This window comes from Ceratotherium simum, chromosome 12 (genome assembly GCF_057802395.1).
Source record: "Ceratotherium simum simum isolate JZ-2026a chromosome 12, ASM5780239v1, whole genome shotgun sequence".
NCBI lineage: Eukaryota > Metazoa > Chordata > Mammalia > Perissodactyla > Rhinocerotidae > Ceratotherium > Ceratotherium simum.
In genome coordinates, this window is record NC_141911.1 from 28,288,354 (window position 1) to 28,304,964 (window position 16,611).

The window sequence follows — 16,611 nt, forward strand, 5'->3', positions numbered from 1 at the left end:
AGTAATAAGTTCCTGTGTGTATATGTCAGTCCTGGTGCCATAACGAACCTGAAACAAACTCTAAATTGGATTCTATACTGCTGGCAGAAAGTAGCCCTGTGTCCTGGAAGCTCTGTACTTAGAAGCTTTGAGATTTCCACTAGCCATGTCACCTCAGACAATGCTCTTAACTATCGCCTCTTCTCATCTTCAAAATGGGGACAGTCCTATCAATACTTGTCCTGCCTGCATCAAAGGAAACATTTTTGTTTTATATTACCTACCTATGTGCTACATAATTGACACCTAAAAAATCAGATGAAGCAAATTGTACTATGTATGCCACCATAAATGGCATCGTGTGGAGACAATACTCTGCTTTAGCACTTTCTGAAAGCCCTCCTTAAAAATACTGAAGTACCATATGAAGAGGAGGCTGAAGTACTTTCTGTCTCACAAGGTTGTCATGAGATTCAAGTGTGATAATATACACAAAAGTATTTTTTTTAATTGATATTTTAATGGTTTCTAACATTGTGAAATTTTGGGTTGTACATTTTTGTTTGTCCATCACCATATATATGACTCCCTTCACCCCTTGTGCCCACCCCCCACCCCCACTGCCCCTGGTAACCACAGTCCAGTTCACAAAAGTATTTTTATATTTATAAACTGTCATATAGAGATGAAATTGTTATAAATAGCAAACTATAATGTATCCAAAATGACATTAGGTAAAATGACCAAACAAAAACCGCAAGGATATTAAAGATTAATAAACCTGCTAAAATCAGGTTAGCAATGTTCCCTTACAATCACGGACATGAGATTAGAGGGTGTCAGTTTATCTACATAAATCTATTATATTAATTGTATTCCTTAAAAAAACAAACTCCATGACAGTCTTTAGTGATTCACTAAGAATGCTTCAGAAAAATTAGATTTACATTTGGAAAACAAAAATTTGGAAAAACATTTCAGCTACTTACAGCAGTGATTATTGGAAAACTGACCACAGCACTGAGGGAGTGATTAGCTATGAACCAACAGCAGGCAGCCACCGCCCAAAGTACTCCTGACAGGAATCCTGAAACACACACAGACATCACACATTTACACACCACGTGCCTCTCCTGAAAAATTCACACTCTAGATACAGCAGAAATATTCAAGTACACATATTAACGCATTCCTATCTACATTGTTGGTCAACACGCATTTTTGAGCTGTGTTTTGTGATCATTTTGGAAACCAAATGATTTCTCTGCTCTTGACTGCTGTGGGTATAATTATCAATCCTTTCACTTTATTGACAGTAAATAAAGTACCCATAGTAGTAATTGAAGTAAAGATTGCATAGTGGAGAGGGGCGTAGGGAAGATACTGGATCTGAATGTGCTCTGCAAACACCATTTACTCTAAATCATGAACATAAAAATGTGTGAAATTCAGAATGATGCTTATGGCTAAGGCAAAACCTCCTAGAATTTGAATGAAAATATCAGCTAAAATCTTCAGGGTACTTTAGCTAGGCATTCAGTAAATACTCTACCATTTTCTATAATGGTATAGTGGCGCACTTTGGCTTATATGAATCAGGCACTCAAAATGAACCTCCGACATATGCTTTTATTTTGCTCTTTAAAAAATTTTACTTGTGGACCTAAATTCCCAATTGAATTACAGCAACCTTCTAAATAAGTGAGAAATTATATATCTGTATTTTTACCATCAATGCCTAATGGATTAAGTCCAAAAGCGTGTGCATTTAACATATACCTGCTTTGAGCTCTAAAACAATTCATCCTTACTTTTTGGAGAAAGTGTTTGTTTCCCAAGTGACTACAGATTCCTATTTGTTGATACTTTTTTTTTTTTTTAAATAGAGTCACAGGACTATAACTTTTAATATGAATCCTTAGATAGTGAAGAAGAAATAATAAAGGCTGTGGTCAATACATAAGATGTTTTGGCATAGGAAACGATCTTAGATTCATTGTTCAAGTTTTACGTTCTGTAATAATGACTGGCATTTCATATCCAGTTTCATGGTTTTTCAATCCCTCATGTTTGGTGCTGCAGTGGGTCAAAGCAATTAAGAGAATGAATACACGCACACACAGACACACACACACAAGACACACACACACAGACACACACAGAGGATGGCTTGGTTTCCAGAAAACTATTATTCAAGTTAAATGGGTAGAGAATGATACTGCCACAGAGTAAAAAGATTTTCTGTAGTACATACTCTTACCTGGCAAGATTGCTTCAGGATATAGTTTAGGATTATTTTTCATGGCTATACAGTAGGCCAGAAAGTAGACTGTGCTTGCAAGAAAGATGCCGCTGAAGTGTGCAAAAATATAGTCTAAATCTGAAAATACAGATTATAAAACTGTCAAGTGTATCCTTTTAGTCATTTCAAATAGATTTAAAGTTCTAAAAGCAACTCACCAAATTAACCTTAAAAGTAAAGGAACTATTAATTATATTTTATCATCCTAGTTTTCTACATACTGTTTATATAGAATTATATAGAATTTTTTTTTTTTTTGGTGAAGAAGATTGGCCCTGAGCTAACATCCGTTGCCAGTCTTCCTCTTTTTGCTGATGAAGATTAGCCCTGAGCTAACATCTGTGCCCATCTTCCTCTGTTTTGTATATGGAATGCCGCCACAGCATGGTGCGTAGGTCCATGCTTGGGATCCGAACCTGTGAACCCTGGGCTGCTAAAGCAGAGCACTCGAACTTAACTGCTACGCCATCTGGCCGGCCCCTGTTTATATAGAATTTTAATTAACATATTTAAAACCTAGAAATATTAACTAGTAAATTAGTTACTGTAATCAAATCTAAAAGGCTGGTTTTCACGATTATCTTGGAAGCTAAATAAGAAACAACAAACATTATGTGAATATAATGTTAACATCTCCTTTTTAAGAATAGGTATTCAGATCTAATTTTACTAAGAGTTATAACAATTGTAGCAGATCTCCAAGTAGGCTGTAGTGGGGAGTGTGTGTGAAAAACTTTTGGGAGTGCTAATTTTATATATTCTGTTAATCAATCTGGAGACCAGCATCTCCATTGCAGATGTCAGCTATACTGATGGATATTCAGAAAGTTATTCCAAAGGGTTTTATTCAATTGTTTACAATAAATCTAATTACATAGAGGAGCTAATAACACATGATGGTGGCCTAAATTCTGAGAAACCCCAACTCCACTGACTGTTTAAGCAGGTAGTACTTTGGCCATACCGATGGGTATACTACAGGTTCTTGGCTGGGAAGGCCACATTGGATTCGGTGTTTCTCTCACCTAAAATTTTGACAAAGGTGACTGGCCAGGTTTAGGGAGGAAAGCTTGATGATCAAAGAGTTTGTTTATTCTTCTAAAATCTTAAATCCTACTTCTGAATCTCATAAGAACCACGTATCCATCTATGGACCACCACAAAAGGCAGCATAACATAGCAAACAAAAGCACAGACCACCTGGGTGGGAATCCACAATCCACTCCTTGCTAATTTTGAGACTTGGTCATATTATCTAATCTTTTTCTGTCTTAACTTTCTCAATGAAAAACAAGGATAATAATGGTATCGAACCAGCAAGGTTGCTATGAGGGTCAACTGAATCAGTATTGTAACGTGATTAGAATGGTGCCTAGCAAAGAGCACGTACTACTCACATTTTGTTAAATAAATGAAATAAAAAATTATGCCCCCTTAGAATTATTTTTGAATAAATTGAAATAAAGTGTCTTCCTATCAAACTACATTTGAGTTGTCATAAGAAAGATCCCTAAGCACTGACTGTCCGATTTATGTTAGGAGATTGTTGAAGACATTGTTTATTATGTCCTAGTACCAAGAACAGCTGTACTCTAAAACAATTAGTTGTTTTTATCTTGTGTTAGCTGAATTGTGGGACTGATCTGATTTCCTCTGTGGCTATAAGAAATCTTAGAGACAAATATATGGCTAATTTCTAGCAAGTGGTACAATTTTTAGACTCATTCCTGGTTCTGTTTTATTTTTAACTCTTGTTTTTCCTTCTCTTTTAATTTATCCTGTGCTTTATTTTGGTTTTTATCTTTTAAAAATGAAAAAAATAAAAATACAAAAAGTACTTGTATAAAACCTTAAAAAAAGACAGAAGTTAATAAAAGGTTTTGAGTACTGTTCGTGGGGCTGAATATCAAAAGGAAGAAAGAAACTACGGTATCTACTCAAAGTCTATTCACTCATTTAAAGTCAAGTTCAAATCCCAGCTTCTTCATCAATCTTTCCCTCATGACTTTTGCCCTCCAAACTACTTTCTTATCTGAACATAGATCACACTAATTTTCTGCACCATCCAATTTGGAACTTTATTTTCCATGATCTCATTCTTGTATCATTTCATTGGTGTAAGCCATGTTTCAACATAATTACAGGATCCTTGAGTAGACAATCTTTCATCTCCTTTTGAGCCTGTACAAGGCTATTGCACACAGTGTTGAGTTTATGCCTGAGAAATTAATTCTATCACTAGAAACTGAGATAATTAGGAAGCATTATGTTGGGCTTTTCAATGCACTGCTCAGTAGCTTGAAAAATAATATCTTTTGACTGAATAGGCTATACTTTGATCTTTACGAATGCTATACTTTGACGTTTACCTGATTTTAAAGTACAATGTACTACACTTTAGCTTTTTGTAAAAGAGGAGAATAATACATATTTTCCCAGAGATCATCTAACTGGAAAATAATCTCCAAATCTGACTGTAAAGCTGGAAAGCATGTGTTAAGATCCAAGCGGCTGAAATGAATTCTGACTAAAGTTGATTATATTTGTATATTAAAGATCACAGGAAAATACTCAAACAGTCCTTTATTTTAGCCTTCAGTGACTTTCTAATACACCACTTACAATGGAAAAGTAAGATCAAATCTATATACCAGGATTTACTACAATCACATTCTTTTTAGATTCTTAAGTAGAAAAACAAGTATTGAGTTTATTTATAAAGTAATTAACTTTTTACTCTCACCATACTGGCTTGCTCCTGCATATATACTATCATTTCTTTTGCTGTGGTCCTTGATATAAATGATTGGCACAAATGTTGATCCATAGAGTATTCCAGATATCACTGCAAGACTGCAGCCCCTTAAAAAACAAATAAATCACTATTAATCTTGGTCCAAAGCAATATTTCTGACAAACACACAGATGGAATGATAATTAAAGCATGCTTCAAAATGTAAATCACAAGCAATTATGCAGAAATCACCCATCCATCTCAAGCACTGTGACAGGCAGAAGTCAAAGATATATCCTGCAGTGTCAAAGAGGTGTCAGGAGTGAGCGTGAAACTTCAGTCCTCCACTGTCTAACTTTGGAAGTACAAGATTTACAGAAGTTATAATGGATTACCATCATAAATAGTCATTACATAGATGAGAATATTGCCATCATATCATACAGTCTACATAAATAAACTTGGCTCTGTAATTGAATTATTAAGTATTTATGGACTGACACTATGCCCTATGCTTCTTTTTAAAACATTATAATATCTAGCACAAGGCTAGGATAGATTAAGCACTAAACACACGTTTGTTCAAAACAACTCTTGAGATTCAGACTAGCCTATGTCTTAGTTGACTATGGTGTGGTCAAGAGGAAGTACTGATTTAATAAAATCATCTGGATATTTCAGGTAAAACATTACTTTCTGTGAGAAGAAAATATTTCATTTTAAGCACTTGGAGTTGTGTTGACTTCTCAGACTTGGCCATATCTCTATGAAGCACAAGCATTTCCAATGCTTTTGGACGGAGGTGATTAATATTTTGGAACAGTCCCTTTAACTTAATACAAAGGACAATGGCATGAAACAGGGAAGAGTTTTAGGCAAAAACCAACCCCCCCCCCAAGCTTAAAAACAAATTCTTAAAGTCTATTTTAATAGTGTTTTAAGGAATATGACACTGTGGGAACTCACAGGGCCAACTTGGCAATGAGCTCTAGTCACACTGGAAACCCCTGTGTCATGGTGAAGTCTGGACTTCATGGTCCTGGAGGGGTGTCCCACACACAGACCAGACTAATAGACTAGCCCTGGCCAGTCACCAGACAACAAAAAATGTTTTTAAGAAATATTTCCTTAACAAAGGAGATGCTTTGTGAAAAATTATTTTGTTTGAGAGATCTGTTTTATTCTGAAGTAAAAACAGCAATGTATTTATTCTTCCAAAGCTTGTTTGTTAGTTCATTCTTTCATTCATTGAATCTATTCAAATATTTGCTCCACATTTATTATGCACCAGGCACTGCCTCTTTCCCACTGTGAGGACAGTGTATATACTAACAGAGGAAATGCTTTATGTTCTTGAGGCAAAAGAAGGTGTCACCACATAAAGTCCAGAACAGTCATCAATTGTAAAATGCAAGCTATGTACTATTATATATTTTCATATTTCTTTGCCAGTCCAAAAAACACCCCCCAAAACCCTAAAATATAGAAGCTGATGTTGAGCCTAACTCTCCCAGTCTTTATGAAGACAGTAGGGGGTAGGACCTACATGGACACAAAATATTCTACTATATTTGACAATGAATATCTTGGGATTATAAAATCGTCTAACACGTGAGTGGAGGGATTTCCAGTGGGCATCTTGGACAGTGCAATACTCAAGAAGCGTCTTGCCTAGTTCGATTGTGATTGCTCAGAGCATGTTGGTCATTATACTCTGTGGGCTCTCCTACTTCTTTTTCTTTAGGCACAAAAGTCCTGCAAAATGAGACTGCTTGTGTCAGCTACTTATTGGCTAGAGGTACTGCTGTGGCTTAGGAATTCCTTGAAGCACTGAGACCAGGGATCCTGCACCTAAAAATTCAGCAGGGGACAAGAAAGCCTCTCCACCATGGAGCTCAGGAAGTCAAGTTTGGGTTACCATTTTCTTCTTGAACTCAGATGAATATCACTTCACTCTGGTAATCCTTGCTTTAACCAAATATGAAACAGACTAACAGAACCTCTTCTTACACGATGCGGTGTTGCACTGTAGAAAGTTTATCCACCCAGGAATAATCAGGACAGGGATCTTCAGCATTGTTGATCATCTATTGAAAACATTGGCAGAAACCGAAACAAAACAAAATTCAATTGATAATCACACTGGTGACAAAAAGATTGTCAGCGTTTTTCTGTTCTCTCTCAAACATACTTTAAAACATGAACATGTCACACTCTGCATTCTGATTCTGTGGATATCTCTAGACCCAAATGTTTCTGATTCTGTTCCTCTTTCAGTCAGAATGGTTTGGCAGTTGGCAACTTCTGTTTAAATTTTTTCACAGTTTAATATATGGCTGTTTTGATACACCTATCAAAACTCACAAAGTTACTAACGCTTGTGTTTCATTTGCCTATTTTAATAATCCACAGAGAAATTAGAACCAAGGAAAACTCAGACTCTTCTACTATGGAATGCCTAAGATCAACAGGCATTTTTTATTCAGATTTTTTTTTTTTACTGAATTAGTTAATAAAACATTTCTAGTCATGTTACAAGATTAGGCTAATATTCTAAGTCAGAAAAAATTATGAGCAAATTCACAATATTTCTACTATTGAATGTAATCATCTTTATCATCTTTGTGTCTTAGCTGAAGTTTCCTTGACGTTATACTCCTACTGCTTTTGTAAGAGATAGGAAAATAGATTCGAATTCTTTGTCATGTGCTAAGTCAAGTTTTCCTTTGGCAATAATGCTTTCTTTCACGATGAGGAGCTCAGGATGTATGGTTCATGTATTGGTTCACTAAACAATCATGCTGTTTACGTATCTTTACACTTAGTTTGCTTATATCCTTCCATCTTGTCAAGAAAAATCTAAGGCAGTTGTCCTGCTATGTATCTTTTACCAAGTTGCATTCACTCTATTTTCCTTTTTGGCCCTTTGTTTGAAGGGTGGTTGGTTGGGCGGTATCTGGATCCTTAAAGTAGGCAAGGGACACCAGATAGCTTCTTCCAGTCCCAAATCCTCCATTCTCTCTGAAACATTCCCTGATTAGAGATGCCTATGGAGTAATAAATCTCTTTTCTCTTACACTTAAGCTAATTATTATTTAACTTTAGTGTCAATGTTTCACTCACTGTAGTTGATAGGAGTTTTGATAGGGGAGGAAGGAAGGGAGATTAATTTTGAAGTAAGGAGTCAAGGCAGCACCTTCCAGGGAGCAACACCTCAGTGCGGGTGTGGGACGCCAGATTCAGAGGGCAGCTAAGGGCACTGGGCCAATGGCTGGTAGAAGAGATACTTAAAATAGGAAGGAATAGAGTCTGGGCTCAGGGCCAGGGGGCTTTGCCCTGAAATCACTTTAGTATATGGAGCCACTGGCACTTGTGATGTGTCAGATCTCTTTTAAAGGTTGTCCCTTTTTAATCTAGATTTGCTATTCCAGACTAACGTAGGTTCTCCAAGATCAGAACGGTGACTCCTTATATATGGCTTGTCTTTACCTTTGAGAGGAATAGGATATGGCAGAAAAGAGAAATAGGAAGAAATTCAAGTCCAATTCCTATTTCATTTGACTTGATTTACCCTTTCATTGGCTTCTTCTGATCTACTCTCTCCTGTCCTCCCGAGCCTACTTTAAAACCTCCTTCCTCCTCCTTTCCAAAGTAACTTTCATATTCTTCTTCAGTATTTGGGGTTGCCCTACTGCAGAAACCCTTAAGTCATTCCAAAATATGGGCTTGTATATGCATCTCCTTTTAGGGATCTACTGTTAGTAAAAATAAATAGAGCTCTGTGTTTGCTGAGAAGATTTACTGTGGAAATATTGATTGACTGCTACATAGACCCAGCCATAATAAATATGCTAAGATATTTTAGATAGCCCTGGCTGAAAAACAAGAACACCACCTTCTCGTCTGTGTTTCAAATCTATGCATTTTTCTTTTATTTTCATTTTATGTTTCAAATCAAGTTCTCTCTCATAGTATACTCACATGCTCTGACAATAATGCTGTGGTGTTCACAGAATACGTGTTATTTGGTATTTCAGTTTTGATGAACAAAAATATGAAAGCACTGTAAAGAAAATAAATTTTAGTTATATTTATCATAACCCTGGTTCATATCAAGTTGCCTGAATTTTAAGAGAAAACACAGCTTAAATCAAGTCCTAATGATATCATGATTACTTCTAAACTGCCTCTTCAGGGGTCCTGCCATTTCTCCAGTACCGTCATTCTCTTTGATGTCTCTCATTGTGCTTAACTGCAACAGGTTAAAGCTAAAGTCATAAGCTTTCCACCCAAAACAGATCTTTCTCTGGATTTTTTTGTTTCAGTCAATGGCCCCATCTTTCTTTCTATTCCTGCTTAACCCTGAAATCACACGGCAAAAAATACGAACAAACACTACCTTGAAATAATATTTCTCACCTATTTTATTGACAAAACTCCAAAAGTTTAACAACATCCTCAGTTGGACAAACTATAGGAGACAGACACCACTGATGTGAGTGCAGAAGTGTATGACCCCTACAGAGGAGACTCTGGGACCATCTACCGAAGCCACAGGTGTGTCTACTCCTGACCTACAAACCCCGCTCCACGCCCTATAACACAAGTACACCCACACTCAGGTGAGGTGTACTTGTGTTATAGTCACACAATGGAATACTTCATAGTCACACAATGGAATACTACACAGCTGTAAAAAAGGAATGAGGATGCCCTCTATGCCCTGAGACGGAAAGATCTCCAGAGTATATTTTAAGAGATAAAAACACACACACAAGCCTAACGAATTTTTCACCTTTAATATCTCTTTCATAATGCACTGTCTGTTCATGTCCAGTATCTTCGTAACAAATGCGTCACTTACTATTGACTTTTGAACCATGCAAATATGTTAAATTGTATTAAAATATTAAATTAACAACTTTGGCATACTTTTGATGTTCCTTTTTTAATATGTTTGTGTGGTTTGAAAGTTAAAACAGTATAAGAAGCCTCAAAGTACATATGAGGCTGAAATAAAGTAGGTAGCCAAGTGTAGAATAGTGTATATGATATGCTATCTCTTGTATAAAAATTTAAAATTTCCTAGTTAGCTTCCTTAGTTTAGTGTCTTATTTGCTTTAAAAACTCTAATGACTCCATACTCCCTCCCACAGGAAATTTCACTTTCCTTTTTGATTTTTATTTCTCTCTGCATTCTGCTCCACCCAACCTATCTCAACATAATTCCCCACATGGACTTCTGTTTCTGACTAATCCCTGCCTCAAGCTCTCCTCCATTCCCAATCTTTCACAACTGTCTGTTCTTGTTTGTGCTTCTTCCTTAGCTGCACACACTGTGTACTCTCCTGTTCTTGCCCAAACTAAAGAAAAATTGAAGCGCTGAATGTGAGGAGAACGTCCCCCCAAGCCAGTCCTCATCAAATCTTCTCTGAATTCCCACAACACTGAGAATAGTCATCACACCATCCAGACCATTTGCCACAAGTCCATGTAATCTTTTTTCTCTAAAGATTTTCTAATTCAATGGAAGATAGGAACCACATCTTATATCTCCTTCAGGGTCCTCAAAGTACTTAACATTCAGTAAAACTGAATGCAAAAACCTAATTATACCTGTATGTCTAATTAGTTAAATATGTGTGTGTGTGCTTATATACACGTTAATTTGCAAAGCTAACATTAGACATTGCAATTGCATTTTCTTCTCCAAGTTACAATGAAAACCTTCTAGTTTGTATAGACCAGTGTGGTTTTCTAATAATACAGGATGATATGTTAGAAATACTTGATAGATACAGATAAAGGTCTTTGAGTGTTTATTCAAACAACTGTATGACCCTCTGACAAATCATTTAATCTCTCTGAGCCTCAACTTTTTTCATCTAGAAAAATGGAGATATATACCCACTTTATAGAGCTGTGATGAGAATTAAATAATAATGCACACAAAATTCTCAGTGTACTTTTTGGCACATAGTAAAGTCTCAAAATGTGTTAGCAAATAGAGAGCCTTCACTATAAACTGGATGGCAGAGGAGGGTGCTGAGCATGTGAAAGAAATTAGGACAAAGAACTCAGTGTTTTTGAGCCTGTGTGACTAGTGCTACTCACAAAATAGGTAAGTCAGAAAGAAGAATCCCAGCCCATTAGGTCAAGAGTGGGTGTGGTGGCACTAAGTTAGGACAAGGTAATGAGATTTATCCTCTTGTATATGAACATAAAACCAAATAGATCACAAGGTCTTTGGGCTACAGACTTAAAGAACTTGGTACAGTGTGTCAAACACAAAGTTCCACGATAAAGTCTATGAATGCTGTCAAAAGCATAGGAAACAAAAAAAACACACCAATGTTATACCCAAGGGTACTTCTCAACATTTCAACCTATCCAGTTTTACTAGATTTGCAACCCTACACAACTTATTATTAGTAAAACTCAGGTGTGTGTGTGTGTTTACACTGACAACTGAACTCAACAAGCATTTATTGAGCATGTATTATGTGTCAAGTCCGGTGTAGCAAAGTCTGATGAGGATGGTGGGAGGGATGGTGTATAAAGAAAGCAATGAACCTTGTCCTTCAGGTTCTCATAGTTCAAGGATAAAAAGCATTGTATGAATAATACAAAACAGACCCTGAGAATTTCAATAATAGATGAAGAACAAAATGCAATGGAATTTTAGGGGTGACTCATTCTAATTAGGAAGAAGGAAATCAATAAAACATCACATGGGGTGGAAAATTTCAATTGATATTTAAGGGTGGCCAAGGAGGCTGAGGAAAGGGCCTTTTGGGCTGAGGGAAGTGTCTGGGGTATGGTGTGATAAATAATCCCGGGTCAATGAATTGACAATACGAAGAGAAAGACGTTTAGGAACAAGGGCTAAATCTATAACTGTGGAGGACATGCCAGATTAAGGAGATGATTTATTCTGAATCCAATGGGGAGCCTTCAGAAGCTCTTAAATCAAAGAGTGATGATCTGATTTGACAGCAGATACAAGCAAGTCATACTGGCAAAAGGAAAGACTGGAACTGGGGAAATTAGATGTGAGATTTTTATAAACGTATACAAGTGGGTAGGTAGTAAGGGACCAAGGGAAAGGAGAGGAGGAACTTGTGAAACATTCAGAGAGAATTTTACAGGATTAAATATAGGGTGGGGTATAAAGGAAAAAAATTCAAGATGACTGAGGTTTTGAATTTGAATGACTGTGGCTAATACCTTTTATGGAGAGAAGAAATGCAGGAAGAGGAACCAGTTTGCAGGGAAGGGTAAAATAAGAAAAGTAAATCTGATTGGGAAATGTCGAAGGCAGAGAGGAAGAAAGTAACAGCCTAGCGTTTGTGGCATGCTGACTATGTGCCTGCCCCAGCAGGGTCCCCTCCCACGTTATCTCACCTCAGATTGGGTGGAGGTGCTTGGGGGAACATCCACATAGAGATGTCTAGCCTGGTCTGTAGTTAGAGGTAAGGACTGTGGCTCTGGAGAAAGGTAACGCCCAGAAACAAAGATTTGGGTTTCCTCAGAACACAACTCTCCAGAGAAAGCAAGTTAAGTGAGAAGAGAAAAGAATGGAGAGCAGACTCAAGGATAATCCATAACATTTTTCTTAATTGAAAAGGAAATCTGCCTGTTTATGAACTCCAATTCCTGGATTCGGGAGATCACGTTTAAGAGTGTCCTGGACATTGTCTCACGGGGTCAGCTCCATTTCCACCTTTATATATTCTCTTCTGAACCAAGTGGCCTATAAGACTGAAAACTGAGTTTTCCCAAACTGTATTGGCAGCTAGGTGTTGCCACTGGGAGGCATATGCATAAGATTAAAAGGGGGGAGGAGCCATTTATTTTGGTGGCAGGTCCAGTAGTTTCAGCAGCGTGTAGCTCAGGGCAGTGCCAGCGGGCATGTGGGCTCTAGGGCTTTGAGTGATGCCACCCTCCTCCTTTTGCTCCATTGGGCCTTATAACACTTTTGCAAACAATTTCCTGTGTTAAATCCTCTGCTGTTTAAAATATCTAGAGTGGGGGCCGGCCCCGTGGCTTAGCGGTTAAGTGCGCATGCTCTGCTACTGGCAGCCCGGCTTCGATTTGGCGCGCACCCACACACTGCTTCTCCCGCTATGCTGAGGCCGCGTCCCACATATAGCAACTAGAAGGATGTGCAACTATGACATACAACTATCTACTGGGGCTTTGGGGAGAAAAAGGGAAAAAAAGGAGGAGGATTGGCAATAGATGTTAGCGCAGGGCTGGTCTTCCTCAGCAAAAAGAGGAGGATTGGCATGCATGTTAGCTCAGGGCTGATCTTCCTCACACACACAATAATAATAATAATAATAATAATAATAATAATAATAATAATAATAATAATAAAATACCTAGAGTGGTTTTGGTTGTAGAGACTGATACTTACCCTAGATATCACATACGGAAAATGTCAGGCTAGAAATGACCTAACGAATCTTTTAAAAACTGCTCTGTATGGAGGATAGGAGCAATAATATCAATTTTAAAAAGAAAAGCAACAAACCAAGGTAACCATATTCCATTTCCTTATAAGGATCATGAAACTCCAAGTTTATTCAATGAATACCCTTCAGAAGAAACTGATTTAATTGAGTTAAAATAATGAAATGAAAGGTTCCAGAAATCCATCTCAGTAAAGAAACATAGAAGGGAGCTGGGATGCACTCCAGGAAGACATCATTGCATTTCCCTGCCAAAGATCAGGCTCCAAACCAAGCTTCATGGTTCCCCAAGGGGCAATGACCAGTTTACCATAGAGTTAGACAACACATGACCAAAAGGTGAAACAGTAACTGAACATGAAATAGTTATTAATAAAAATCATTATCATAATGAAAATACACAACATATAGAGCATGAGCCATGTGTGTACACATACATACATACACACATACAAAGCACTTAACATATTTTATTTCACTTAATCCTCAAAATATCTTATGAGGCTGGTACAATTATTATCCCCACTTTATCCCCAGATGAAGAAACCCAAGCTTGGAGAAATTAAGTGATTTTCCCAATGTCACAGAGGTAGAAGGGGTAGAACATGAATAATTTGCAATTTTAGAGAATGTATACTTTCTAAAGAAAGAAGAAATATGGGGAAAAACAATGCCTGATTGACTGGGTAAATCAGCCTTAAATTACCATTAAGTCAAAACTAAGACATGCTACGTTACAATTTTGGGGTGTAAAGAAATTGTTTTTGAGGGAGCTATTCAAAGCTAGAATGCTGCGTGAATTATATAAAACACATAATATTGCCTCTAACCAAAAATGTCAGGAATCTGCTATTTTAGAATAATCTATGTTATTTCTTCTCCAATTGGCCTGGAACCACTCTCTATGGCAACATTTCAATGACAAAGAGATTGTTCCTGAATGTGGCTGGGGAAAAGCCATCATTGCAGGAGGAAGAGAAATATAGTGCTCTTTCCCTGAAGAATAAAAAACTACTAAAATCTTTCCAGGCAGCACTATCCATTATGTGAAGCACTGACAGGGAATATAAATGGAGTCTAGAGAGGAGAGGGGACTGAATTTAAGGTGACCTAATTCCTGTTAGTTTTATTGACTGAACACTGCCATACAGAGATTCAAAGTCGTTTTCACCCTCATTCATTTAGTGCATACAACTAGGTACAGATACATCCAAAAATAGGCATTTAAATGAGTGTGTGTTTTCATAGGTGAGAGAGTGGTTATCTCATCGGGATAAGAAGAGTTGAGTGAGGTGACAGGAAAATGGAAACTAGGTGGCAAAGAGGAAGGGAGTAATAAGAGAGAATCAGTGGCTATTCCAGGGGCATCAGGAAGCCAACATAACATTTATTTATGCAGCGTTTTTTAGTTTGCAAAAGATGTTAACGTGTATTTGATTCTGATTTATGTGCTATGTATCATGATTTTCTAAATATTACAGACAATGAAAGTGAGCTTCAAAGCAGCTAAATGACTTTCCCAGGGTCTCAGCGCTTTCGAGAGCTAAAGCTGGGGCTCCTGACCCCAGAGCTGGCATTTTTTGTCCTCTAAAGCCAAGTCTTTCCATGTAAATGAGGAATCTGAGGAAAAATCATGTTGGTTTTATGAAATTTGGGTTTAAAAAAATGTCAACACATCAGGATCTTTAAAAAGTACTCTAAATGTTTGGAAGAAAAGCTCGATCATTAGAAATGGCCGTGTACCTTAATACCGAGAGCCCAGCTCCAATGTAATTTAGCAGCGGTTTTGATACTTCTTCTGCATCCATTCCAAACCAGCCAAACCTGGAAATTGAGAAAGTCACATCAAAGCAGATATTGTTGAAAATGTGTTCATCATAGTGGTTAAGGGCAGGAACTCAGGGTCAGATTCCTGGGTTCAAATCCTAGGTCCTTCACTTACTAACTGTGACTTGGATAAGTTAACTTTCTTCACTGGGCCTCAATTTCCCATGTTTAAAATGGGGATGATTACACCTACCTTACAGGTTTCTTATGAAGATTAAACGAGTTAGTATATGCAAAAGTACTTGTGAGTGTCCCTTTCTTATTAAGACTAAGGAAGAAGGAAGAAAAAAATAGACTAAGAGGGTAATTAAATGCTCAATTTCCATTCCTTGGCTTCCATTTTGTATAGTATTTGAAAGAGACTTTTAAATAACTGCTTAGTTAAAGATCCCTACTCTTTGACACCATCTTAAATTTCTTTTTTTTTTTTTTCATACCTTGATATTGTAGTGATCATTACCAGCAATCACTGTGAACCATCCAGGGGCAAGAGAAAAGGAGGCAAGGAGAAAAAGAAAAAGAAAATAGCCTTGTAGAAAGCAGGGCAGGAATGAGGAAACAACAGGAAGAAATGGATGGGAGGTTCGTTTTGTTATTACTAGGTTGGTGTAGTGCTTTAAGTGGGAAGAGGAGCCCAAAAAGTAGGGTAAGAGTAACATCCTCCCTTCCGTGCCTTTGCCCAAACTCGACTTGAATGTTAATCTTAATGCTGATCAAGGGCAGTGCAGTCCAACAGAACTGTCTGCGATGAGGGGCTCTTCCACACCTGCACCGTACAGTAGTGTAACTTCTAGCCAGATATGGCTGTTGAGTACTTGATATATGGCCAGTGCCACTGTGGAACTGAATGTTTAATTTTATCAAATTTTAATTAATTTCAATTTAAACATAAATGGCCACATGTGGCTTGTGGCAACCCTATTGGAAGCCCAGCTCTAGAGCTGGGGTTGGTAAACTCTTCCTTAAAGGGCCAGAGAGTAAATATTTTAGGCTTTATTGGCCAGATGGTCTCTTGCCACTGCTCAACTCTGCCACTGAAATGTGAAAGCAGCCATACACAATACTTAAATGGATGAGCTGGCTGTGTTCCAATAACACTTCCTTTACAAAAATAGCTGGGAAGCTGGGCCATAGTTTGCCGACCCTGGCCCAGCCTCTAGAGGGAAGAATATGTGCTTCAGAACTAGAAGACCTGGATTTGAATCCTGACCTTGAGTATTAGCTCTGTGACCTTCAGCAAGTTACTCAATCTCTTTGTGTATCAGATCTCTTGTAAGATGGTGCTTGCCTCATAT

General features: G+C 37.5%; 1 protein-coding gene across 1 annotated transcript in view; it reads right to left on the reverse strand.

Annotated features, from left to right (window-relative positions):
- TMEM144 (transmembrane protein 144) overlaps window positions 1-16,611 on the reverse strand; it is a 34,718-nt gene that overhangs the window by 9,869 nt on the left and 8,238 nt on the right. Inside the window, exons 6-11 of the mRNA XM_087437484.1 lie at window positions 15,233-15,313; window positions 8,997-9,078; window positions 7,026-7,102; window positions 5,025-5,143; window positions 2,240-2,359; window positions 969-1,066 (exon numbers count right to left, since the gene is read on the reverse strand). Coding sequence (XP_087293610.1) covers window positions 969-1,066; window positions 2,240-2,359; window positions 5,025-5,143; window positions 7,026-7,102; window positions 8,997-9,078; window positions 15,233-15,313 — 577 coding nt within the window. The remainder of the gene's footprint in view (window positions 1-968; window positions 1,067-2,239; window positions 2,360-5,024; window positions 5,144-7,025; window positions 7,103-8,996; window positions 9,079-15,232; window positions 15,314-16,611) is intronic.